This window comes from Microcaecilia unicolor, chromosome 7, assembly GCF_901765095.1.
Source record: "Microcaecilia unicolor chromosome 7, aMicUni1.1, whole genome shotgun sequence".
NCBI classification, from domain to species: domain Eukaryota; kingdom Metazoa; phylum Chordata; class Amphibia; order Gymnophiona; family Siphonopidae; genus Microcaecilia; species Microcaecilia unicolor.
Genome location: NC_044037.1, coordinates 250767664 through 250793196, shown reverse-complemented (window position 1 = coordinate 250793196; position 25533 = coordinate 250767664). Strand labels below are relative to the sequence as shown.

The 25533-nt window shown below is 41.2% G+C and overlaps 1 protein-coding gene across 1 annotated transcript in view; it reads left to right on the top strand.

Moving 5' to 3' along the window:
• The window catches only part of FMNL2 (formin like 2), a 385766-nt gene that overhangs the window by 320326 nt on the left and 39907 nt on the right, over nt 1-25533 (top strand). The window contains 6 exon segments of the mRNA XM_030208897.1: nt 9245-9369; nt 12870-13072; nt 16610-16844; nt 20876-20944; nt 22176-22256; nt 24758-24887. Of these exon segments, the coding sequence (XP_030064757.1) occupies nt 9245-9369; nt 12870-13072; nt 16610-16844; nt 20876-20944; nt 22176-22256; nt 24758-24887 (843 nt within the window).

Below are 25533 nucleotides of genomic sequence, written 5' to 3'. Positions count from 1 at the left end.
AAACTACATTTGCTCCTAATCAAACAACGCATTACCTTCAAAATCTGCACCCTGGTCCACAAAACTATCTATGGTGAAGCCCCGGAATACATGACAGACTTAATCGACCTACCATCTAGAAACACATCAGAATCGACACGATCATACCTAAATCTGCACTACCCAAGCTGCAAAGGACTTAAATACAAATCAACTTATACATCCAGCTTTTCCTACATAAGCACACAACTGTGGAACGCATTACCAAAAGCCTTGAAAACGACTTACGACCACCTAAACTTCCGGAAATCACTAAAAACCAACCTGTTCAAAAAGGCTTACCCTACCGATCCTACTTAAAGTATGTAATGGACAAAACTCAACTTTTCCGTTGTATGATTCCCTAATGTGGCTATGCCACATGATCTCTATCTTACCACAACATCACTTTGTTCTCACCGGAGTCTGCAAGCGCCTCTCCTGTACTATGTAAGCCACATTGAGCCTACAAATAGGTGGGAAAATGGGGGGTACAAATGTAATAAATAAATAAGTGGGCAGCTCCATTTAGGCGCCCTGATCCATTCTAGAATGGCATCTGGGCGCCCAGATTTTGTTATAGAATTTAATTGAATTGAATTTTGGCATTTATAATCTGCTTAACTGTCAATTTCTAGGTGGAGAATAATCAGTATTAAAACTACGTTTTACAGAGAACATTCTAGCATACAATTAAAGTTGTGATAATTAGTACAATCAATATTAAAACACTAGTGAACATAAAATCTTTCAGAATTCAATTTATTTCTATAGCGAAGAACTCTAGCACAAGTTACGATGGCAATGTCAGCAAAAGTTTAAAGATTATGACTTAAAATCTAAAAAAAGAATAGTATCCAATTATGATTCCTAATTTTTGACACTTTATGGGTGTATGGCATGGGCTAATTCTAAAAAGATTTTTCAAATTCTGTAGTATTTCTGGAATAGCCAAGTTTTGATTCTAGCGTCACCTGCTGTGGGCACCCCTTATATAGGTCTAGCTTAATTGTGAGCACCTAAGTGGCAGCAGGTACGCGCCTAACTCACATTATTCTTAAGTTACCTGTGTAAGTAAAAGCTCCATCCGTGTCCCTCCCCCATGCTCCACCCATGTGAACATCCCCTATGCATTTAGAAGCAATGGTACTCACACCCGCCCTTACGGATGAGTGCTTAGTTGGTTGGCTTGCCACTTGGTCTTGTTAAGTATACACTTACCCCAAAAATGACAAAATTCTGTACATTTATGGCCGTCTCTGGGAAAAGGTGACTAAAGTAGCGGATCCAAAACGTTGAGAGTGGCTTTTTTTTTTTCCCTACGTCATGGGTCCATGGTTTGGCTGGCGGGGGTCCCCTATCCCTACCAGTTGAATCCTTCTTTAGCGCCGGTCTCCGGCGCAGCCGCGTTCGCTGCCTGCCCCCTGCTCTTTCTTTTTGCTCTTGTGCATGCTGAGCGTCAGCGTGCACAGGAGGAGCAAGAAGAAAGAAGAGCAGGGGGCAGACAGCATACACGGCTGTGCCAGAGACCAATGCTGAAGAAGGCTTCAGCTGGCGGGGGTTAGGGACCCCCGCCAGCAAAGGTATTTGTTTGCGAGGCGAGCGGGCGAGGCAGTGGGGGGGGGGGGGGCGAGGCGGCACTCAAAATATGCCCCCAACCTCAAGCTCTGGACCCCTCCCACCATGAGGTCTGACTAAGCCCCTGGCATAAATGCCGGTGCCCGGTTATAGAATTGCCCTTAACATGTGGCTGTATCTTTAGTATAGTGGAACAGGGTGACAGACATAATTCAGAGTTACAGTACAGTGACATTTAGTTCAGTTGTTTGGTTTTTAAGGATGTGCTGTTTTATTACTGAGACAATCACAAAGTTAGAAAATTGTATTTCTACTACAAACCTATGGAAGACAGAAAAAAATTGCAAATCACCGAGGTTTTTGGTTTTCTTTAAAATTTGCTATTTTATTCACAGACAATTCCCTTAGTTACCATCTTGAGCAAAAATGTTTAGTTTTTGAAATCACTAACCTGACATTTCAAATCTGTGTTTTTCTGTTTCTTACATCAGTGATATACAGTGCATTTTTTCTAGCGAAAAAGGTGCCGGTGCTCAAATGCCAGGCCACCTTCAGGGGTGGAGTAATTACTGAGGACCCACCCCACAATAGCCAGGCCCCCTGCAACCAGTCACAGAATCTATGACAAGGCAGAATTTGTGTGTAGAGCCTGAGCTCTTTCATTAAAACTTGGGGACCATGGGTCAATTTTAGCAAACAATGGAAAAGGTGCCGGTACTCAGTACCCCCAAGTACCCCCTCAAAATAAAGCCCTGGCGATATATATCAGGGTGTATGCATGTGTATACGTTTTTCTAGGCCAGTCCATTTCAAAATTGCATATCTAATGCAGTGACTGCATGAAAAAGAAGACTTCATCAGTTTCTTATTTATTTTCTCTTAAGAAGAAAAGCCAAATGAAAAACTGAAATTCTAGAAATGTTGTATGGAATCTTTTCCCTATGATTTTTAGTATGGCTTCTCTTCTTGACTGTTTTTCCCTCGGGGTTTAGTACATGTCTAATCCTTTGAGCACTTGAGTTTGTACAGTCAATCTCCTTTTAGAAGTCCATTATCCAGCGCAGTTGAATTTCAAAGGAATGCTGGCACCCTTTGGTATTGCTCTCACTTCCTGCTTTTGAGTCTGCTTGAGAACCAAAGGCCTCTCCTATGCTTATCAGAAGCTGTGGGATTCAGTGACAGGCCTCTGAAATGCTTCCTCGAGCTGGCATCAGTCTCAGCTCACTGTTCTGCTTGAACTCCCTCCTGGCCTTTCCTAAATCTCGATTTATTTTCTTACACGTGCTATGAATCACTGACCCAGATATGTGCCTGGTGTTGAGTCAGCCTGCCACTACCATTTTGAAATCATTTCCTTTCAGTCAGGCGTGACTTGGGGGCGTAGGTACCATATTCTATAGTAGCCTGTCTAAGTTTTCTAACTATAGGCTACCTGCTTGCATTTTTTTGTTCTTCTTTTTTTTAAAGCCAAATTATTAACTCTGTACTGCCAGACAGCTTATAAATTGCACACCCTCCTCTTCAGCTTCTTAGAGTAATTAAAGAAGGTGCTCTGGGTACTTTTCAAAAGTGTAATAATGGTCGAGGTTATAAAAACATTAAGATAATAGCTTTTAAAAGTTAAAATTTATATTTAAAATGATTGAATCCCTTTCCTTGTTGAACAATTTGGGTGTTTTTTAAATTTTTTATAAATGTATAAATTCATCAAATAAGCTGCAGGTCCTCCTTTTTTTGTTTTCACATTCGTGACTAACTTTTGAGAATTACATGCCCTTCATCACATCCCTGAAGAAAATTTATGTTTAAAGTATGGATAAAAAAAAATCAAAATTAACCCTTCAGCATAGTCCAAGAGAACCTCAATCCACAAAAGGCTAAATGAACCACTGCATGAAATATTGAAATGTGGAAAAAACGTATTCCTTCAAGAACTGAAACTGTTATAAATTTTCTTTGAATGGAATTTAACACCATTCCTTTGGGAGTGGAGTGAAACATCGAGTATGGGAGTTTTATGATAAAAGTGGGTATTAGACTGAAAGAGTGCTTCCTAGTTTGCACATTGGCAAGAAAGGAGAAAATGAAAATGTGAAAGATCAGTTTTATTTCAGACATGGGTTTTTACTATGCTCTAGCTCAGGGGGGTGGGCAACCGTTATACACAGCGGGCCACATGAATTTCAATACTATCTCTAGAGTGCCGCCTGTAGAAAATTAACAAATTTTGCCATATTGAGTTTTCTTGGCAGTTTTCTTGACTGAAAGGACATAAATTAATACCAGAATGGTCTGTTACTCTGTACTTCTGTCTTTCCAAATAGTTGCTAACACTGTGAAGCAAGTCTTGTCCTGTCCTCTGACAAGAAAACTCTGGTTAATGATGTTTGTGCAGGCCTATTTTCTGTGTACTTCCTATGGTCTTGTGGGCCGCATAAGATTCAATGGCAGGCTACAGGTTGCCCACCCCTGCCCTAGGTTGTAAAGTAGAGTGTAACTTTTATCCACAATTTGCCATTATGGTAGCAGTTAGTAAAATGCTCAGTGGTCTGCTTGGCATGTATCCTCTTTGTCGAGGAATAGTATAGCTTTTTGAGGGAATTATTCATTTGTTTGCTTTCAAATTGTGGTTTTACAGAATTGTGCTGCTGTGATGTGCTAATTATTGTTGAGCTGCTCATCTGTACTGTTCTAATAACTTATTTCTGATGATTTCCTTTTTTTTATTGCTTTCCCCGAAAGATGGGCCAATCAAACTTTTCTGTAGGTTTCCTCTTGTTGTTTTTTTTTTCAAATCCTTGCGCACTTTAGCTTGTTGACTTATACGTGTGGTGATGACACGAATATCCACATCCTTCCCAGTGTTGAAACTGCATGTTTGTTACTGTTCAGGGTTTAGTGATGTGACCCTTAAAGGAACTCAGAAAAAAGCACCAAGGGCCTCAAAGTATAAATATCACACCTTTAATGAGGGACCTGACGCGGGCCATGTTTCAGCGTAGTGCCTGCATCAGGAATCTATCAAAATAACATAAAAAATTGTATACATTACAAAAAACTAAAATCAGTACAAACTAATAATACATGAAAACAATAGTCTTGCACACAGTGGCATCCTCAATTGACAATTACAAAGTGAACAATGTGGTGCTTTTTTTTCTGATTTGCTTGTCTTTTTGTGCTGTAGACTCCCTCTATTTTGTTGCTGTCTTTAAAAGAACAGCAGCTGGTTCTACAAATACTCTCAGATGCACTTTGGAGTAGGTTGATCATTTTAATACAAAATTAAACATTTCATATTTTCATTCATTCGGAATCCTGAAGTAGAGATTTTCTGAGAATGCTTTCTTCTGCACATCATTAGGTTTGAAATTGCCCTCATTCAGGGGCCTTTTTACTAAGCCGTGTAAGCATTTACGCGCGCCAAAATGGAGTTACCTCCCGACTACTGCGTGGCTCTTGGGGTAATTTCGTTTTTGGCGTGCGTCCAAAAAAATATTTTTTATTTTCGGATGCGTGTAGGTCATTACCGCCCGGATTCTTTACCGCTAGGTCAATGTCTGGCGGTAAGGTCTCAGACCCAAAATGGACGCACGGCAATTTTGATTTTGCCGCACGTCCATTTTCGGTAAAAAAAATAAAAAAGGCCTTTTTCACAGGTGCGCTTAAAAATGGATTGGTGCTCGCCCAAAACTCGTGCCTACACTACCTCAAGCCATTTTTCAGCATGCCTTTCTTAAACGACCCCTCAGTGTTCCTAAAAGTATAGGGGGCACGGTTATCAATGTGGGCTACCATTAAAACATATTATTTTGCCACCAACTTGTGCTATTTTAGCACAGGTCCCATTTTATGCAATGAGACCTAGTTACTAATAACTGGGATTAATATTAAAAGAAGACATATTAACGGTAGCCCATGCTAACTTCTGCTTTACATGGCTAAACGTTTTCATATGTTCTTTCAGCTACATTTTGAGGTGGCCTCCCCAGGGTTGTGCTTAGGATTGGGAGAGGGAAAGAGCACACATAGATTACATTTTTAAATCTATGCACATTGTTTCCTATTACAGCCATATCTGCAGAAAAAGCAAGGGTCTCTAGGTAGCTTGTACCTGTTCCAAAGGGAAAGCAGATGTGTACTTTCCCTTTCTGAACTGGTACAACGCGGGCAGGTAAAATGTTCCTGCGGACTTTGTCCCAGAGTGTACAGTTTGAAAATTCTTCCCCCTGAAAGGTTTCAAGAAAGCATCCTTGGTGTAATGTGGAATTGAGTAATTGAAAAGGTGGATTATTATATTGGTAAATTAAAAGGAAAAATTAATATTTGCACCATTTATACTAAGTTTTTCCAGAAATGTATAAAAATACTGTGGAGGGTTTAGCTCCTGCTTCTTGAGCTCTGTGTTTGATGCATGTCTTGTGTTCATGGTGTATAATGACATCCTGCGGAGCAGTTCAGCACTGGAAGAACACAACCTCAAAGCTTTTCCTTTTACAAAAGATATTTGAAATAGCTGCTGACTATTTTAGCATAGTGGGTTCTCAATCCTGTCCTTGGGTCACGCCCAGCCATTCCGGGTTTTCAGGATACCTGCAATAAATATGCATTAGAGAGATTTGAATGTGCTGTTCCATTGTATACATTTCTCATTCATGCATATCGTGGATATTCTGAAAAACCGACTGGATGGGTGTGTCCTAAGGAGTGGGTTGAGAGCCTCTTTTTATCACATGCTCAGAAAAGTTACGTTGTCAAAACTGGTTAAATAACTCCAAAACACATTTATTTAAAGAAAAGAAAATATTTGGGTAGACATCCTATTTGTGAAAAACCAGTGATTGCTGGAGGCTGTAAGATTTCGTAGTCTGTTATTGTTAAAAGCCTGCTGGTAAATGTCCAGTTTTTTCTGTCAGCAGCCTGTCCAAAAACAAATATGAACAGAACACTAGCATTAGACTACTCTACTGGAGAAAACGTAACTGTCTCATGTGCTGATGCTCAGAAGTCCGACGCTATAGCAAACAGCGCCAAGGAATATACTGCAACAACAGAGCAGAAAAATAGATCCCCGATGCTCAACACTAATTCACGTAAATGATATGCGCATTGTGAAACTGAAAGTAAGGTGGGGGGGGGGGGGGTGCCTGGCGCATGCACTCAAAAGTTTTGCAGTAAACGCAGCTCTTGTGCTTATGCAGCAGACCAACCTGGAAGTGAAGCATACATTTGCACCCTTCCTCTGTTCCTTTAAATATAAAACTTTTGAAAAAAAAACCCCGCTTTTTCAACTGAAGGCTTATGTTTAAGAACAGAAATCAGGCACTGACATGTGCTTTCATTTTTGACTTTGCTCGGACTTACTACGCCTGTTTCTCACTCCCTGCACTTAGAGGCTTTCAGGGGCTTCCTTCCACTATCAAATTCAATCTAAATAGGCAGATTTTAAGGAGAAAATAATGGGAAATCGCCTCTTCAAACACCCTAACGCCAGCTCCGAGCTGGTGGTAGGTTTCCAGCAGTAAGGGCAGCTTTGTTTTGTGCACGGTTCTCTGGGCATTGGTGCGGGACTAGGAAATGACCTATAAGTACATAAGCATCGCCATGCTGGGACAGACCAAGGGTCCATTGAGCCCAGCACCCTGTCACCGACAGCGGCCAAAAGAACAAGCAATTTGTCCCGTCCATCCTAGAAATACTGTATTATTCCCTCGTCCATTCAATAACATTCTATGGCTTTTTCCTCCAGGAAGCCGTCCAACCCTTTTTTGAAGTCCGCTAAGTTAACCGCCTTAACCACCTTTTCTGGCAGCGAATTCCAGAGTTTAACTACGCGTCAAGTAAAGAAAAATTAACATCTGTTTGACTATATTTAAATACTATTTGTTCTAATCTTTGGGTGTACATGTTATTTCCCCGCACTAGATCCCTCTGAGCGTTCTGTACAGATTAAGGCCAGCACTAGTCCTGTTGTCAGTTTGGGTTGATTGCAGGCTGGCATGTGTGAAACAGCTCATAGCCCTCCAGCTGGACCATATCTCCTCACATCAAGCAGTTCATGCTTCAGCTTGCACTGAAGCCTCTTTCCCTGAAGAAGAGACAGGATACACAACAGTGAAAAAAAAATATTCAGAGGCTGTTTCCCTTTTTGGGATAAGAAAAACAAATCTCCAATAACTAAAACTACCACTCATATAATACAAAAGTCCTGGGCTGCTGTTAGATGTTAGGGTGGGTAAAATATACAACATGTTAGGCTCATCAGGGTACTCTGCATGATTACTGAACGTGTAGTATTGGATGTAGTAGGTTACATTATCCAGGTAATTGCACAGTTTTATATATAACCCAGGAAAATCACTGGTGCACTTTTCCCAAGAAGTAATCTTGAAAAGTACCATATATACTTGAATATAAACTGAGATTTTGGGGCAAAAAAAAGCCAAAAAATGGTGATCTCAGCTTATATTTAAGTCTCCCTGCAGTCACTGGTATTTCTTTCTCCACATCCTCCTCCCCTGACAGTTACTAGCATTTTTACTTCCACCCCCCCCCCCCCCCGCACTCCCAGAAGGCCTTGAGCATGTGTAGATGCTCAAGGCTGTGTATCAGCCCAGCATATAGCTCTTTTTATCAACATCTGCTGAAAGAGATAAGAACTGCAAGCAAAATTCTGGTAACTGCAAAAGTGGGGTGGGGGGAGGGGTGAAAGAAGTACTGGTAATTGTGGGGACGGATGTGTGTGTGTGTGTGTGCAGTGCCTACCCGGAACAAAATGGTAGCACCCAGGCCCTGCCCAGTGCATTCTGGGATACACTGAGCAGGGCCTGGGTGTCGCCATTTTGTTCCCGGTGGGCCCGAGGCAGAAGGGAGGAGTTGTTGCTCATGCCCTCTTGCCTCCACCTTGTTGTCAAGGTACAGGGAGGGGCAGGGTGGGGATTGGCTATAGGGGGATGTGCGCGCAGGGGAAGGGGTTCTGTCTACTGGGCCACTATGGAAATTAAAAAAAAAAAAAAAAAGGTTTGTGGGGTCAAGGGGGGTTGCATAGGGAGGTTGTGGTCCACTGGAAAAAAAAGATTTGGTTGGTTGGGGACCACTGGACCACCAGGGTAAATTTAAAAAAAAAAAAAAAAGTGGGTTGGGGAGGTCCAGTATATCAGAGCTGTCAAATGGATTTGACAGCTCGAACTCGCAAACAACGAGGATACACAAAGGGGAATCCGTGCAGCTCATTTGTATGTGATCACCTTTGTGCATCGCTGGCTGTTAGCGGTTCGCTAAATTTTAGCAAGACAGTCGTATTTTACGGCTGCCTTTGTGCATCGAGGCCTAAGGGTCCATGAAACCTAGCATTGCATTTCCAACAGCAGCCAATCCAGATTACATGTACTGAACAGGATCCCAAAGATTAGATCATTCCTTTGTAAAATAAGTTAAGAGCTGCTACTTCTGCTCTTTGGACATGCTGCACACAGGATGAGGACAGACATTCAGTTGTTTTTTTACATATGTTAATAAAACTCACACAGTCTCTTCAAGCTGATGGTTTTCTTCCGGTGCTGGAGTGTCTTATGCAAGATCTGATATTACGAGCTTCTAGATATTTGCCAAGTGAAGTTTGTAATTTCTTGATATCTGATGTTTACAGCTGTGAAAATCAAAAAACCAATCAAGACTAAATTCCGAATGCCAGTCTTCAATTGGGTGGCTCTGAAACCCAATCAGATCAATGGGACAGTCTTCAATGAAATCGATGATGAAAGAATTCTGGAGGTAACTTTTGCCGGTAGTGATTTTGTTCCTTGGTGGAGGGGGGAGACGGTGGGAATTAGGGGCTTACAAATCTGGTTTATACCTACAGAATGACTTTTTTTTCTTTTTTAAATATAAGGCATGAATATGTGGCCTTTTCTTGTATTAAGTGTTAAAATACTTTTTTAGCATCCATGAATGCTGGGCAAGTATCTCTTAAAAGATTGAGGTGTAAATCACTTTGACAGCGATAGGCTTTTGTTTACCCCTGTGTGGAAATAGTTGCTTATATCCTTTACTGGGCGGACTAGATGGGCCATGCTGGTCTATTTTAAAATTTGGTGTCTGTTACAATGTATGTATGTATGTTAACCAAAGCTTCCCAGGTAAAAATACAAAAAAATTATCTCTTCCCCAATATTCAGCCGGCGGCATAAAAATACTGACCGCCGCCAACTAAACTAGATGTGGATATTCACTGTCGGGCCATGCACTGGTATTGAATATCTGGCTCTGTTGTGATACCTGGAAGTTATATTGGTACGGCCAGTATTCAGTGCCCTACCATTGCTAAACCAGACAAAAATAGGACTACTATTTATGCAATAATACTTGCCTGGTTAGGTATGTACCCATTGTCACTGGATATCTCTGATGCCCGCATACCGCCAGATTCTATATAGCCCAGCTTAAGTTGCGCGTGCAAATCTGGTCATATTCTGGATTTGCATGCGCAACTTAATTAACAAGCCAATCAGCACCGATAATTGCCAATTAACAAGCATTTATTGACACTGGTTTTAACTAGAATTTATGCGCACAAATGTATAAGCGTATTCTGTAACATGATGCACGTAAATTGTGAGTTGCATAGTTGAAAAGGGGACGTGGTATAGGCGGATCATGGGTGTTTCTACAATCTATGCGTGTTATAGAATATACCCAGTCCGTACCTAATTTAGGCGTCTGTATTTACACCAAGTTTTACTTTGGCGTAACTGCCGCGTGGATGGGTACTTGGTGTATTCTATAAACTGAGCGGAAATTTAGGCGTACTTTTATAGGATATGCCTAGACGTATTATTTTCGGCGCAAATTTTTTTTTCGGCATGATGTATAGAATCTAGCCCATAACTTCAAGGACTGCCCCGACTATGCCCCTGGTAATACCCGAACAGTACCGCATCAGTCAAAACAGATATTCATCAGCATTGCCCAGCCAGCCAGCTCAGTGTGGTTTAAATATGCAAAAATGTTTCCTGCCTGCTTAAACCATGCTGCCTATCTACTTCTATATTTTTGAAGGTCTTTTCAACTCCTCCTCCCCCCCAGTACTTACACATATTTTACCGTTGTCTTTCCTCTGTTCTTGGTTCTCATTTCCTCTATTCTTGGTTCTCTTATCCCAGCAGGCCGTGCCTGGGGGCTCTTGAGTAGGTACCTTAAAGGAAGGAAAGAGATTTTGGATTTAGCTAACACTTTTTTAGTAGTAGTTGACTGCAAGTTATGTTCTGATACAGCCTCACATTGGTACCTATTTTACAAAAGGTCTGCTCCCTCTGACATCAAAATCTGGCTACACTTTGGACCTGCAGATAAATGTGTACAGCACTGCATACATCTAATAGCACTATAGAAATAATTAGTAGTAGTGGTAGTGAAGCACAAGAGATTCATTTTGCCCACTTATTTATACAACTTATAGAATACAGCAATTTACGCACACATTGCCACATTTGGGTGCCTGAGGTTACACCAGATATATGGCTGATGTGAGACGTGCCCATTCCACCTTAACAGTAGTATTCTGTAATGGAATCTGGACACACAGTGGCAGCAGGGTGCCTAAACGGACCCATTTATAGGGTACATAACAATACATCTACCCACATATTCTTATAAAACTTACCAGGCATTAAGATCTATTCCTAAACCAGGGCTGAAAAAAGAGGGAGAATTTAGTTTGTAAGAGTTGATTATATGAATCCCTTATTTTTTTTAATTGAATTTTCAAATACATATCTTAACAATTTCAGAGATAATCAGAAAACATTGAAAAATAAACATTCACATAAACATTTTAGGAAAATATACATCAATCTTTTGTCCACTAAACAGGAAATCAAGAACCCAAGATATAAGAAATAATTATTCTAGAAAAAATATATGGGTAGATGCTGCCTCCAATTACTGTCTCTAGCCTGCCATTCACATTCAGGAATTAGTTATGATATTCAATTCCTCCTTAGCTTCTAGAAATTCAATTAGCTGCTTTGGGTCAAAAAATTGAAATTGTTTACCTTCATGCAATATAAAACATAAACAAGGAAAACGTACAACAAAATTGGCTCCTAAGGCTAACACTCTAGGCCATAGGGCCAGGAAAACCTTATGCCTCATCTGTGTTTCTCTTGAAAGATCAGGAAATATTCGCATTTTTGAACCCAAAAAAAGCGTATCCAAATGTCTAACGTAGTTGTTCTCTGTGTAATCACATCCAAAGAGGTTTCCAAAAAGGAGGTAAGATTAATATTGTCCACTTCTCGCCGATGAGAAGGATCTCCTATAGATCTTCCTGAGCTCCAAATATATTGAGCTTGTGTAATAGGAGGTAATGACTCTGCAGCCATCCCCAGGACCTCGATTAAATATTTCTGTACCAATCTATAGGAGAAATCAAAGGTGACCCTGGGAAGTTGAGGAATCTCAAATTAAGTCTTCTGACCTGGTTTTCCAGGTATTCTAAACATCGTTGTAGAACATTCTTATCCTTAATTGAGACAACCTCTACATTCTCCAGGGTCTGGATTCTAGTTTCCAAACATTCAACCTTCAAGGAAGCTGACCCTACATTTAGCCATTGTAGTCTGAGGGCTCACAATCAAGTAGTTTGTTTTACATGAAAGGGGTTAAAAACAGATATTTAATCAGTAGAAAATGGATAAAAACCATAGGATTTATAAAATAGATTATTTTAGCTCAAATGGAGGTGAGTAGGCAAACTGGCAATTGTCATACTAGGGAGACCATTTAAGTAAGTTATTAAAAGCAAAACGCCATTTCAACTGTCAGTTTTGTATTTATTTTGATACAAATAGGAGACAACAATAAATAGGATGCCAGGAGCAGAGGCACATATAAAGAGGAGGATACCTTAATGCCAAGACTTTGGCAGAGAGCCAAACTTGTTTCTGTAAAAACAGCTGTCAAGTGTGATAGCTGCTGGTTTGCCACCCGTCCTCCATTTGGGCTCAGGATTGGAGTGGAGGAGGAGCCTAGAAGTTAGAGCAGCAGGCTGTCAACCAGGAAAGACGAGGTTCAAATGACACAATTTCCATTCATATTGCTTGTGCCCTCACGCTCCACTGCCTCAGGTGCAAACTTAGCTCTCTGGATCACTGGTTTGGAAAGATGGGTAACTAAATGCAATCCATGTCTTTAAGTGTGTGGGAGGGGGGGGGGGGAGGAATTAAAAAATGTTTTTCCATTAACGTTGTTTCATGTAATTTCTTTCACTTTAGGATTTAAATGTGGATGAATTTGAGGAAATTTTCAAGACAAAAGCCCAAGGTCCAGCAATTGACCTTGCTTCAAGCAAACAAAAGATAGCTCCAAAGGGGGCTAATAAGGTGACATTACTAGAGGCTAACAGGGCCAAAAATCTTGCCATCACTTTGAGAAAAGCTGGAAAAACATCAGAGGAAATATGCAAAGCTATTCATATGTAAGTGATGACTGTCTGAAGAGGAGACCCATTTAAATGTGAATTTGGGTTTCTGTGAGCAGAAAATGTGATTCTATGGAGGAAATTTCAGGAAATGTATATGTGGGCAGGGCTGGCCTAAGGGTATCTGAGGCCCCCCCCCCCCCCCCCCCCCCGAGGCTAATCTTCAGCCATTTGCTCCCCCACCCCAGATAGCTTGCAGCTCCTCCCCCCAAACACACACACAAAACACACGGGGGGGGGGGGAATTCAGTAAATAGCACCCAAAGTTAAGCACCAGGATGATCCATGCTAAGCTAGTATTCTGCAAAGTGCACTCTGTGAAGAGCAACCTTTACAGACTAGTAGCCTAGCTCACATTTCACGTCCAACTTTGAGTGTGAGCATTTACACTTGCCAAAGGCTGGTATAAATGTTGTCACTTAACTAAAGGAATTTGGGTGCATAGGTCACAATATTCTATAACATTTCACCTAAATTCTGGGTACACCCTGACCTGCCCGTGCCTCTCCCATGCCTCCTTTGCAATTGAGTGCTATCAAATTTAGGCGTGCATGTTTTAGAATAGGGCGTAGGGCAGATCCGGCTTAACTCCTAATTACTGTCAATCAAATGCTTGTTAATACCAGTTCTTGATTATTAGCACTTGATTAGCTAATTAGTTTATGCACAGATCTGTGATCTGCACTCAAATTTGGGCGACCTATACAGAATCTGGCAGACAGTGTCCAGCATCTGTCTTTCCCTATTTCCCTTCCACATTGGTCTCCAGCATCTATCTCTTCCAACCCAACACCACCCCAAGGTCTTCAGCATCTCTCTTGTTCCTTCCTTCCCTCCATCCACCTTGCCCTCTGCCCTGGGAGGTGTTCAAGCCTTGCTGCCCTTCCTCCAAGGCAGCGAAGCAGCCGTTGGCAGTCATAGAAATGTAACATGGCCTGTTTCAGAGGGGTGCAAACCGTCAGGTCTTGGGCATACACAGATGCTCAAGGCCCCATACTAGCCACCATTACACATATCCACCCCTGAGGAAGGGATGTAACACAAGAGGGAGGGAGAGAAGGAAGGAAGGAAGGAGAGGGCATCTTGAAAGAATACAGTTCACATATGTAAATTGTCATATGTGTGTAAGTAGCAATTTGAGAACAGGCACTACCTCCTATACATGTGTGAATCTGGCATGCACAAATTCAAAGGGGGGTGGACTCTGGGCACAGTTTGGGCAGGCCTTAAGATTATACTTGTATTTCCTTTGGGTAATGGAAAATTTTCTTAAAGTATTTCCAGGGCTGCATTTACATATGTTCTGAGGCACACAAAACTATTTGGACCTGGAGTTTGGAGGAGTGCTTGAGGGAAGAACTTTGCTTACCTTTTTGGTATTCAAAGCCACCTCAGCTGACAGAAGTAAATAGTCTTGTAGCTCGGCTACTTAGTTGGGACCCTTTAGGTTTGCATTTTTGTAAAATCTGTTGCTTAGTTTTGAAGGTAGCAAAATTTCCCGCTTACACATTTACGTACAAAGCCCTGAGCAATGACATTCTTGTTTTGAACATGTTTGAACAGTGTCTGTAGTCAATGTACATGCTACCAAATACACATTGTTCCCATGGCTTTATACATATTTTACAAAATGCTCAGTGCATTTTGTAAAATATTCTGCAAATTGTGAATGTCCCAACTTGGCTGTCCCTTTTCTGACCCAGATGATGTGTGTATAATTAGACTTCACATCTACAAAGATTGTAAAGATTTCTAAAGTTGGCGCAAATCCAAAATAAAGGATTGACAAGCCCTGATTGCCACATGCACATGTGTGCCAGCATGTGTCAGAGTAGAAAGAGTAAGGCAGTGAAATGGTCTGCTTTTCTTAGCCAGTTCATTTATTTAAAGAATTCTTCTTTTGAGGGCTGTTCTCTGTTTATATGAATTTTTTGATTTATTTGCTCTTCTGATGGAACTGTAAAAATACAGAGGCTGTTTTTTGTGATACATTGTTCTTTTTAAGTTTGGTTAAAGTTCTTTTTACTTGCTGGTTTGGAAGATTTTCAGTTTGTTTATTTGCCTGTTAAACTCATCAGTCTGAGCCAGAGTAAAGTTTGGATGTACTAGTTGCTGCTGTTATTATGTTATTATATCCTTTGTGAAAGGTTTGCAGATGTGCATGGTATGGCTTTTAGTTCCAGCCTTTTCCTTAGGTAAAACTGTAAGTAGAAATAAAACAAAACGAAAGAAAATAAGATGATACCTTTTGTACTGGACTGACTTACATTTTTTGACAAGTTTTCCAAAGCAGAACATTTTTTTCAGCTCAGGTAAGAACAAAAAACAATATCAGAAAATGCTAGTGTAACATTCAAAGCATTCCAGTGACTGTTCGGAGAGAAAGGTAGGGGTGGGGTGATAAAAAAAAAGTCTAATAACACAATAATCCTCTTTAATTATACTCTAGTATTTGGCTACATATTTAATATTTATCAATTGATTGAAAAAAATGGAAGAAAAAAGCCTCAACAGACTCAATATTTCTGGGCACACAGCCAGTATGATCAAGGAGCATTTGCTGTCATCATAGGCAAAACATCCTCCATATATACACTTTAATTTATGTAAGAGGTCAAAAAAAGACTCCACAAAACTGATCTTTTTCAGGATTCCCAACGTTTTCCACTCGCCATGGCCGACTATGGCCAGAGTTTCGGAACTTCCTCAGGGTCCGTGGCAGGTATCGTTCACTGTTGTGGCCATCCAGTTCAGCTCTTCAAACCGGAGTTGAACCAGATGGTGGTAACAGTGAACAATACTTGCCACGGACCCAGAAGAAGTTCCGAAACTCTGGCCATATCTGGCGAGTGGAAAACGTTGGGCATCTTGAAAACAAAATAGGGTCTGTTGAGTCTTTTTTTTGACCTATTACATAAATTAAAGTGTATATGGAGGTTTTTGTGCCAATGATGACAACAAGTGCTCCTTGATTATACTGGCTGTGTGCCCAGAAATATGGAGTTTGTTGAGGCTTTTTTTTTTCCTCCATTTTTTTCAACCAATTAAGTATTAAATATGCAGCCAAATACTAGAGTATAATTAAAGAGGATTGATGTGTTATTTGAATGTATTGGAATCCTCTGAAGCTCTGTGAGTGTGTTATGGAAGGTGAAAAAAGGTGACAGAGTAGTATAGTTTTATGGTTTATAATGTGATAGGAAACCCATTTATGTAAGTTGTCTTCCTTTGCGCATTCCTGAACTGAGGAAGAAGATTCTGCCTTTGAAAACTAGTCAAAACTGCATTTAGTCCAATAAAAAAGGTATTGCCTTATTTTCAGTTTTTTAAAATTTCTGTTTCTTTTGTAGACTAACACAGCAACCACTGAGGCACCAAAATTGTGCCACATCCATTGACTTCCTTTGACATGCCATGACCCAATAGGTGGAGTAGGAGCACTTGGGAGCATGCCACACAAAGAGTGTTTATGGATCAGTACACTCCTGACTACACTACTTTATCCAAGTTTCTCTCTTGGTTGTCATCTTTCAGATTTGACCTGAAGACGTTGCCTGTAGACTTTGTGGAATGCTTAATGCGATTCCTGCCTACAGAGAATGAAGTGAAAGCCTTCCGACTGTATGAGCGAGAGAGGAAATCACTGGAGAATCTTTCCAATGAAGATCGGTTCATGATGCAGTTCAGTAAAATTGAGAGGCTGATGCAGAAGATGACTATCATGGCCTTCATCGGCAACTTCTCAGAAAGCATTCAGATGCTGACTCCGGTAAGTTCTACTCGGGGAATGAATCAACGTTTATAAGAATAGGGCATTACTCATTGCATATCCAGGCTTCCAATACCATATGCATGTAGTCTCGGCAGTATCAGTTCTTCCAGCTTCCTCATGGTTTCCTTCTTGTTTCTTCAGAGCTGAACCTGGTTCTTCCAGTCAGTGTTTCGATCCAGATACTAATGACAGATGTTGGCTAACAGGGTGTTTTTTTTTTTTTGGGGGGGGGGGGGGGTCAGTAGTACAAAGTTCTGTTGGTTCTGATTTGTTAATCTAGAAAAAATAATAGGGGCAACCAAGTGGAGCAGGAATAAAGAGATCTGGTCCAAAATGGATTGCTCAGTCAGAGGAAGGTGGTTGTCAGTTAAAGGAAGGTGAAAGAGCTTCCTTACTCCCTAGGGATCTCTGTAACAGAGATCTCTTGGTAGTGTGTCCAACAAACTGTCCTAATTTTTTTTTTTAACATTACACAGCATCCCACTATTCCAGAACCTGTGGGATAGTTATGTCCATCAACCAGCAGGTGGAGATGGTTAGCTGAGACATATCTCTCTTGGCATCCAGTCCAGCTTCTTAGTGTTTTCTACGGTCAGCAGGTGGATGGACACACTTTTCAGCCTCTGGTTCTGAGTGCTTTGCTTCTGGTCCAGTTGGTCAACTGGTCCCCACTTGAGCTTTCCAGGTGGCTTGAGTCTCGGATCCCTGTCTCTGGTGCCCCATGAATTTACTTCTTCCCTCCCTTCACCTCTCTCCTGTTTCCTGTGGAGCTGTCCTTTTCCAGTACAACAAACTTTATATATTAAAAAAAAAAAGATTTGCTGGAGAGCGTGTAACACAGTATCAGTCCTGAGACTTTCTCATCTGGTAAGACTTGGGGGGAACCCAGCAGTGGTAAGTCCAACTAAGTTTTGACTGAACCGCTTGGAGGGCTGCAGGTTCTACTTGGTGTAGGAGAGGTATCCTAACTCACTACTTGGGATTTGTTGTGCTGCACTGGTGACAGGGTGAATGGCGACTCCCACAGAGGCAGTTAGGCTGTGTCTCATCTGTGGGACTTGGGGCGTTGCAGTGTGTATAACCCGGGAATCATGCAGGATGCGGAGGAAATGGTTGGTGGCACCACATCTTCAGACTTGGTGCAGCATCCGAATGTGCCGGAGTCATACCTGATAATTTTCTTTCTATTACTCCTTCCCACCATTTCAGAGGCGCGCCTGAGGTTTCTGAGATGTTTTTAGTTGATGTAAAGCAATGGGTCAGATAATGACTTTCACCTTGTTCTCTGTAAGATGTCCAGAGATGAGAGAGGTCCACACCTGTTTGCTTGTCTGGTTAGTGTTAGGTTAGCAAGTTGTTTAAGGTTGTTGTGTTTATTTGAGTTTATCCTTATTGCTTGTCTACTTAAATACGGAGGAGCTGAACTGGATGCCAAGAGATGTCTCAGCTCAGTTTTCAGTTCTCTATCTCCACCTGCTTCTTGATGGACACAGCTATTGCACATGTTCTGGAATAGTGAGAAGGACTAATGGAAATAAAATGATCAGATGAGACCTAATTTCTCCATAAATGCAGTGCAGAACAGAACAGTGAATACAGTACTGTTGCTGATGTCTTGTTGATGTCCTCATTTTATCCATTTACAATTCCTTATTTAAACTGTTGATATATAATATCAGATTTTCTGCCAATGTGTAGCCTGTATCAAGTCATTGTATTCCATCTGTTGGACTCATCATAAAGGAATTCTTCAAATACATTAATAATAAAAGGTTTTTTTAAGCTACGGAGTTTTATGGACCATTTGTTGGACATACTACCAAGAGATCTCTTTTAGAGAAATCCCTAGGGTGTAAGGAAGCTCTTTCACCTTCCTCTCGCTGTGACTCCGCGATCCATTTTGGACCAGGCTTTCTTATTCCTGCCCCATTCAGTTGTCCCTTCTGTCTTTAATAGATTTGATCATTCTATGGGGAACGAGTTCTTTTTTTTTTTTTTTTTTTTTTTTTTTTGTACAGCTTTGTCATTCATCTAAATAGGTTAATTATTTTGCAGTTCAAATTCCTACTTTGGTCTCCCTATAATGTAAAAGTACCTTACAACCATTTTCAATTAAGGTGTTTGTTCTGCTGGAAAAATGTTCCATTACTTTAAAAATCAATTTTCAAAGCTTCTCCTGAAGATGAACGCACCCTGTGGGGAAAAACGTTTCTGAAAATTGCTCCCTTCTCCATGCATAAATGTCCATTATCCCTGTCAACAAAAAGCGGCAGTGGGAAGTTAAGGGTGGGAAAGTTTACTTTAAAAATCAATTTTCAAAGCTTCTCCTGAAGATGAACGCACCCTGTGGGGAAAAACGTTTCTGAAAATTGCTCCCTTCTCCATGCATAAATGTCCATTATCCCTGTCAACAAAAAGCGGCAGTGGGAAGTTAAGGGTGGGAAAGTTTACAGACATTCTGCATGTATATTTTCACCTACTTTAGGGTAAGTAGACATAGATACAGTAGAGTACATTCTTCTTTATTTCTCGCTGGCCTGGATTTTCAGAGGGAAACCTGCACTCTGCCTTTGTAAAATAACTTTCCTTGAAGTTATAAGGCACACACAACTTTGCTGTTTTTTTTTTAATGCACTTAACCGCAATCTATGTCTCTCCCCCCCTCCCCCCAACTCCTTCATTCCTCCCAGAGGTCAGAGAAACATATTTGTATACAGGGTATATAGCGTATATTTAGGTTTTATTACTCACTGTTTTTTTTTTATTTTACTTTTATTCTGCTTTTACAACTTAACAACAAAGCACATACTTTGCTCAGTAATGTTATGATATTCAAACACAGAAATCATTCCAACAAGTGGAAAAAACCAAGTCTACAAATTTATGAAGGGGAGGACACAGGAAAGTGGGAGAAAGTATTTATCAAAAGGAAAATGAAAACTCCTAATGATTCAGAGTATGATATTGTTAGATTTACCGCCGTTCTCAAATCTTATAGAATCATTGTAATCCATTGAAGTAAATATTTAGTCCGCATCTTAGTAGTTACTTATGAGCTGGTTTCATAATAATACATAAGCACCTGTACTGCTTTTATAAAATAGATTTATGGTTTATTTAAAAACAAAAAAACTTTCTAGACCGCCTTTCCAGGAAGGTCAAAGTGGTGTACAGGCTGAAAACTGGACAGTATCAGACAAGACAGAGAACAAAAAAAGTACACATCCCAGAAAAGAAAACAAAGGAGACTATCCCTCAGGCACAGAGTGTCACCCGAGCCATTCCAAAACTAAGGACAAGGGTCTAAGTGTTTTATTAAAGGAATCAGAAGGAAGAAACCCATGGACTGATTTGAGGTAGAGAATTCCATAAACTAGGGGCCAAAAAGAAAAAGGCTGAATGTCTCGTAGATTCGTAATGAGCTCGGATAGGAGAGGGAAGGACTGAACGATGAGCATCTAGAAAATGGAGAGATTTAGAAGGGGCTTTCAATATAGGTACACTCTATGCATGTACACATATATTTTATAAATTATGCATGTACATGGCAACACCAGCCAAACTATACCCCTATGAATGCCTGTGCATTTCTTAGGGTTGGCCTGTTATTTGCAATGACATAGGAAATAATGACATAATGTGTTGTCGTGTGTTTTTACCTAATAAAAATGAACAGAAAAGACATATTTCTTGTTTTGTTATTCACCAATAGAAACAACACAAAACACAAATTTTTCTGGCTCCCCATTCCTAGCATATATCACTTAAAAGTAGGGGTGATGTTGCTGTGCATCTGCGTATTGCATGTATATACACCCATGTAAATTTTACACTTCTCTCAAAAATTACCTGACTTTGGCAGCCTTTTTCTATCATCTAGTGGTTGGTTGGTTGGTTTCTTCTCCTCCTATGTCTGCAGAATTCTCTGGTCATGGGACAAAATATTAATATTTTATATGATTTGCTGAATAGTGTAATCAGATATGACATTTTGCCAGTGTTAATTATGCCCTTGTGTTTGACTTTAGCAACTTCACGCAGTAATTGCTGCATCCGTCTCAATAAAATCATCTCAAAAGCTAAAGAAAATTCTTGAGGTAAGAAAATGCTTACAAAACTTCCATTTTAGCCTCTTGCTTCTTGCAGAAGAACCCTGTACAGTACAGATAACAGTTTGGAGTTCAGTACCCATCAGCAGCTACAGAGTCAAGTCAGTTCTATTGTATTTCTAATAGAAGATACTTGCTGAGGCATCACGAGGGGCACTTTTGACTCAAATGATAGCATATGTGAGGTTACTCATTAAACATTTCACTTGACTGTCCTATGTCCTATTACATTTGTATTAGCATATTGAGGTCAATGCCAAGCGCTCAAGAAATTCAGGGACCGATATTCAAACCATGGGAGTTAGCTGGGCTGCCTCCTGCTGTCAGCGGCAAACCCGGAAATTCAATGCCTGGTCTTATTCGGTGACGGGCATTGAATTTTCGGGTCTTTTTTTTGGGGGGGGGGACAGCCTGAACGTAGCTGGTCAAGCTGATTGTTCATCTGCTGACCTGCTAAGTTATAGCGGCTAAAGATAGACCTGCTATTTATGCGGGTCTGTCTGACCGCTAATTACAGCCAGTCAGCTAACTGGCTGCGTCACACGACATAGCCAGTGACCTGGCTTGCTGTTAAGTGCTAATATTCAACTCAGATAGCTTGCTGTCTCATTCTGAATATTAGTGCTTAGCCAGCTTTAGGCTATTTAACAGGCCAGTAGTCCTTGCTGACCGGTTATTGGGCTGCCAGTGTATATCATGAATGCACATGTTGAAATTTACTATTGTTCCTGTGTTTGAATGCTAAAGTTTGAAAAAAAATAGTCAAGGTGTAGTCTTTCTTTCATGCTATCCAGTTGCATCAGTTGCATTGCATTGCTTAGTGTTTCTTGATTTGTGGGGTCTATAAGTTTAGGGATTTCAGGGCATGATCACAAGATGCAGTGCATGATTTTTCTTTGATATGTTTTATCCAGTTGGTAACATAAATGCAGTAGTCTACTTGGGAGTCATAAGTACATAAGTATTGCCATACTGGGAAAGACCAAAGGTCCATCAAGCCCAGCATCCTGTTTCCAACAGTGGCCAATCCAGGTCACAATATACTTGGCAAGATCCCAAAAAAAGTCCATGGCACCACTGAAAATTGCTTCCTTCCCTTTTGCTTCAGTGTTGAGCAGTTATCTACTGAAATAGTACACTGTCTTTCTACTGCTTATGACACCACATTTAGAACATTTGCACTGATCGCTTTTTTTATTCTTCCTCTTTATGCCTACAGATCATTCTGGCCTTGGGTAACTATATGAATAGCAGTAAAAGGGGTGCCGTGTATGGTTTTAAACTGCAAAGTTTAGATTTGGTAAGTAAATAATAAAATACTACATGGAATGAGACAAAAACTAGGAGAGGTGTGCTGGACAGCAGGTGTTCGAGGGGTCAATATAATATAATATATATATAATATATAATAATATAATATAATCACATCCAGTATTTGAAAGTGCATTTAAATCGTTTCCAAACTTCATCTGCCGTCTGCTTTGTGTGTCGGTAAAGTTTGAATTAGTCAATAATATTGATCAAGCTGCAGTTCTTCATTTTTTTTTAAAGTTATGAATCTAGCCTTAAATGTTTCCAAGAAACCTTTTTATCATAAGTGTTTTAGTAAACAGCTAATGTGTGAATATATACGCACTAACTGCTAATACTATTACTATTATTTAACATTTCTAAAGCGCTACCAGGGTTGCGCAGCGCTGTACAATTAACAAAGAAGGACAGTCCCTGCTCAAAGGAGCTTACCATCTAAAGGACAAAAAGTGCAGTCAATCAAGATTGAGACAGTCTAGATTTCCTGGATAGAGGTCCAATGGTTAGGTGCCGAAAGCGACATTGAAGAGGTAGGCTTTGAGCAAGGATTTGAAGATGGGTAGGGAGGGGGCTTGGCGTATGGGCTCAGGGAGTTTATTCCAAGCATAGGGTGAGGCAAGGCAGAAAGGGCGGAGTCTGGAGTTGGCGGTGGTGGAGAAGGGTACTGAGAGGAGGGATTTGTCCTGTGAGTGGAGGTTACGGGTAGGAGCGTAAGGGGAGATGAGGGTAGAGAGGTAGTGAGGGGCTGCAGATTGAGTGCATTTGTAGGTTAGTAGGAGAAGCTTGAACTGTATGCAGTACCTGATCGGAAGCCAGTGAAGGGACTTGAGGAGAGGGGTGATATGAGCATATCTGTCTAGGCGGAAGATAACACGCGCAGCAGAGTTCTGAACGGATTGAAGGGGGGATAGATGGTTAAGTGGGAGGCCAGTGAGGAGTAGGTTGCAGTAGTCAAGGCGAGAGGTAATGAGAGAGTGGATGAGAGTTCGGGTGGTGTGCTCAGAGAGGAAGGGGCGAATTTTGCTGATGTTATAGAGAAAGAAGCGACAGGTCTTGGCTATCTGCTGGATATGCGCAGAGAAGGAGAGGGAGGAGTCGAAGATGACTCCAAGGTTGCGGGCAGATGAGACGAGGAGGATGAGGGTGTTATCGACTGAAATAGAGAGTGGAGGGAGAGGAGAAGTGGGTTTGGGTGGAAAGACAATGAGCTCAGTCTTGGCCATGTTTAGTTTCAGGTGGCAGTTGGACATCCAGGCAGCAATGTCGGATAAGCAGGCCACACAAGCGTTCCAGTTATTAGTGCAGTGTCATGTTAGTTTATCTCATGCAAATTCACACATTAACCCTATGTTGTCATAAGGTTAATGTGTGAATGTGGTCATAGGGTTGGGAAGTAGACAGGGCCACCGAGACTCAGAGCCGGGGCAGGGCTGTTGCCCCCCACTTGCCCCCCCCCCCCCCCCCCCCCCGCGACTTGGGCTGCTGTCACCACCCCCACCCCCTTAACCTTCCTGCATCTGCTCCTCCTTCGGTCTGTCACTCTCCTACTCCTGTGTGCCGGGACCCGGATTATTGCGTTAACGGAATCACCCAGGTCCCGACACAGAGGAGCAGGAGACAGAGAGAGACAGACTGAGGGAGCAGAACCTTCTGCCTGCCTCTGGAAGCCTTGCCCCATTATCTTGCCTCCTTTGACGGCCCTGGAAGTAGGCAGAGAATGGGCAGGAGCAGAAGCTTTGCCAGCGCTGGGGCCCCCTTGGAGGCTGGGCCCGGGTAATCTTGCTGCCCCCTCTCAGCGGCCCTGGAAGTAGGCCGAGAATGGGTGAGGACTGCATAGTAGTTTGTGTGTTGGTACTTATTATGACCCATGACTTTTGCTGTTAGTGTGGATGTACTTAGCACCTCCTCAATAGGAAGCACTGACTAGAATTCTATAAATGGTGCCTAAAGTTAGGCACTAATTCCGCGGCCAACTTTGGTGCGGAAATGGGACTAAAATGGTAGATCACTGGGGAAATACACTTATGAGCCCATTTATAGGATAGCACCTAAGTGTATCTTCATGCAGTAATTAAGGCAAAGTTCATGTGTGCTAGAGAGATTTTCAGTGTGGTTATTGCTGAGGATGTGCTGGACATGCCCCCACAGCTTTTTCACTTAGTGTGCTTTAATTTTTGCTGTTAAGGTGTGCTAAAAGCAAAAACATAGCACACTTTAGTAGAAAACTGCCTTTATTATGGCTCCACAGAAGAGATTTGCCATGAAACATTCCTTCTCATGCGAGTATGCTTCTTTAAGGATAACTGGATTCTGGGTGCAACCAATTTAGTAAGGAGATCCTTGATGTCATTGGTGATTATATTGGTTTGGCTTCTGGTTAAAATTCTGTTATTGAATTTGTTTGGTGGTTCTGCTACTGAAAACCGGTACAGTCGGATCTTGGATTGCTTACTTCATTGTGTAACCTCTTCAGTTTTCTCTCCTGTGCAGCTTTTAGACACCAAGTCAACGGATCGAAAGCAAACCCTGTTGCACTACATTTCAAATGTTGTGAAGGAAAAGTATGAGCACGTGTCAGTCTTTTACAATGAGCTACATTATGTGGAAAAGGCTGCTGCAGGTAAGGCACCTCTGATCAGCACAGCTGCCTTTATATATTATTTACTGGACGCAAACCCATTTATTATGTGAAGACAAGACATTGCACATGTTGGAAAACTACAGAAAGAGGCCACCTGCTGCAAAATAAATACTAAGGGAGGCAGTGGCAGAAGAAGTAAGTGCAGTCTGGCTGATTTGTGGGAAAATGGGAAAAACAGGTTTTGCTTGGTATCTCAGCAATGAACTTTACTGACTTTTGCCTCTAAAGTATTCATACGTTATGATGGGACGTTACTTCCTAGAGTACAGATAGGCACTTAACTTTTTTGAAGAAGCCAACGAAGGAGAACAAGGTCCTCACGGTAGAAAGCAATGGGAATGTAGTGAGGTCAAAAAAGGAGACCCAAAGAGTTCAACAGATGTTTAAAAAAAGAAAAAGAAGAGTCACTTCTGTTTATATGTCAACCACAATAAAAAGGGAAAGGAGTCCAGCTATCAGCAGTCTGGTTTATTCACTTGTAAGCTTTCTGTTGATAGTTGGACTCCTTTTCTTTTTATTGTGACTGGTTCTCCAAAGAATGACCTAAATAATGATGGTCAGTAACCCCCAAAATCAAGATAGTGCAATCCCTTTGCCTTCCAAAAAGAACTGATGCTGAGAGGGT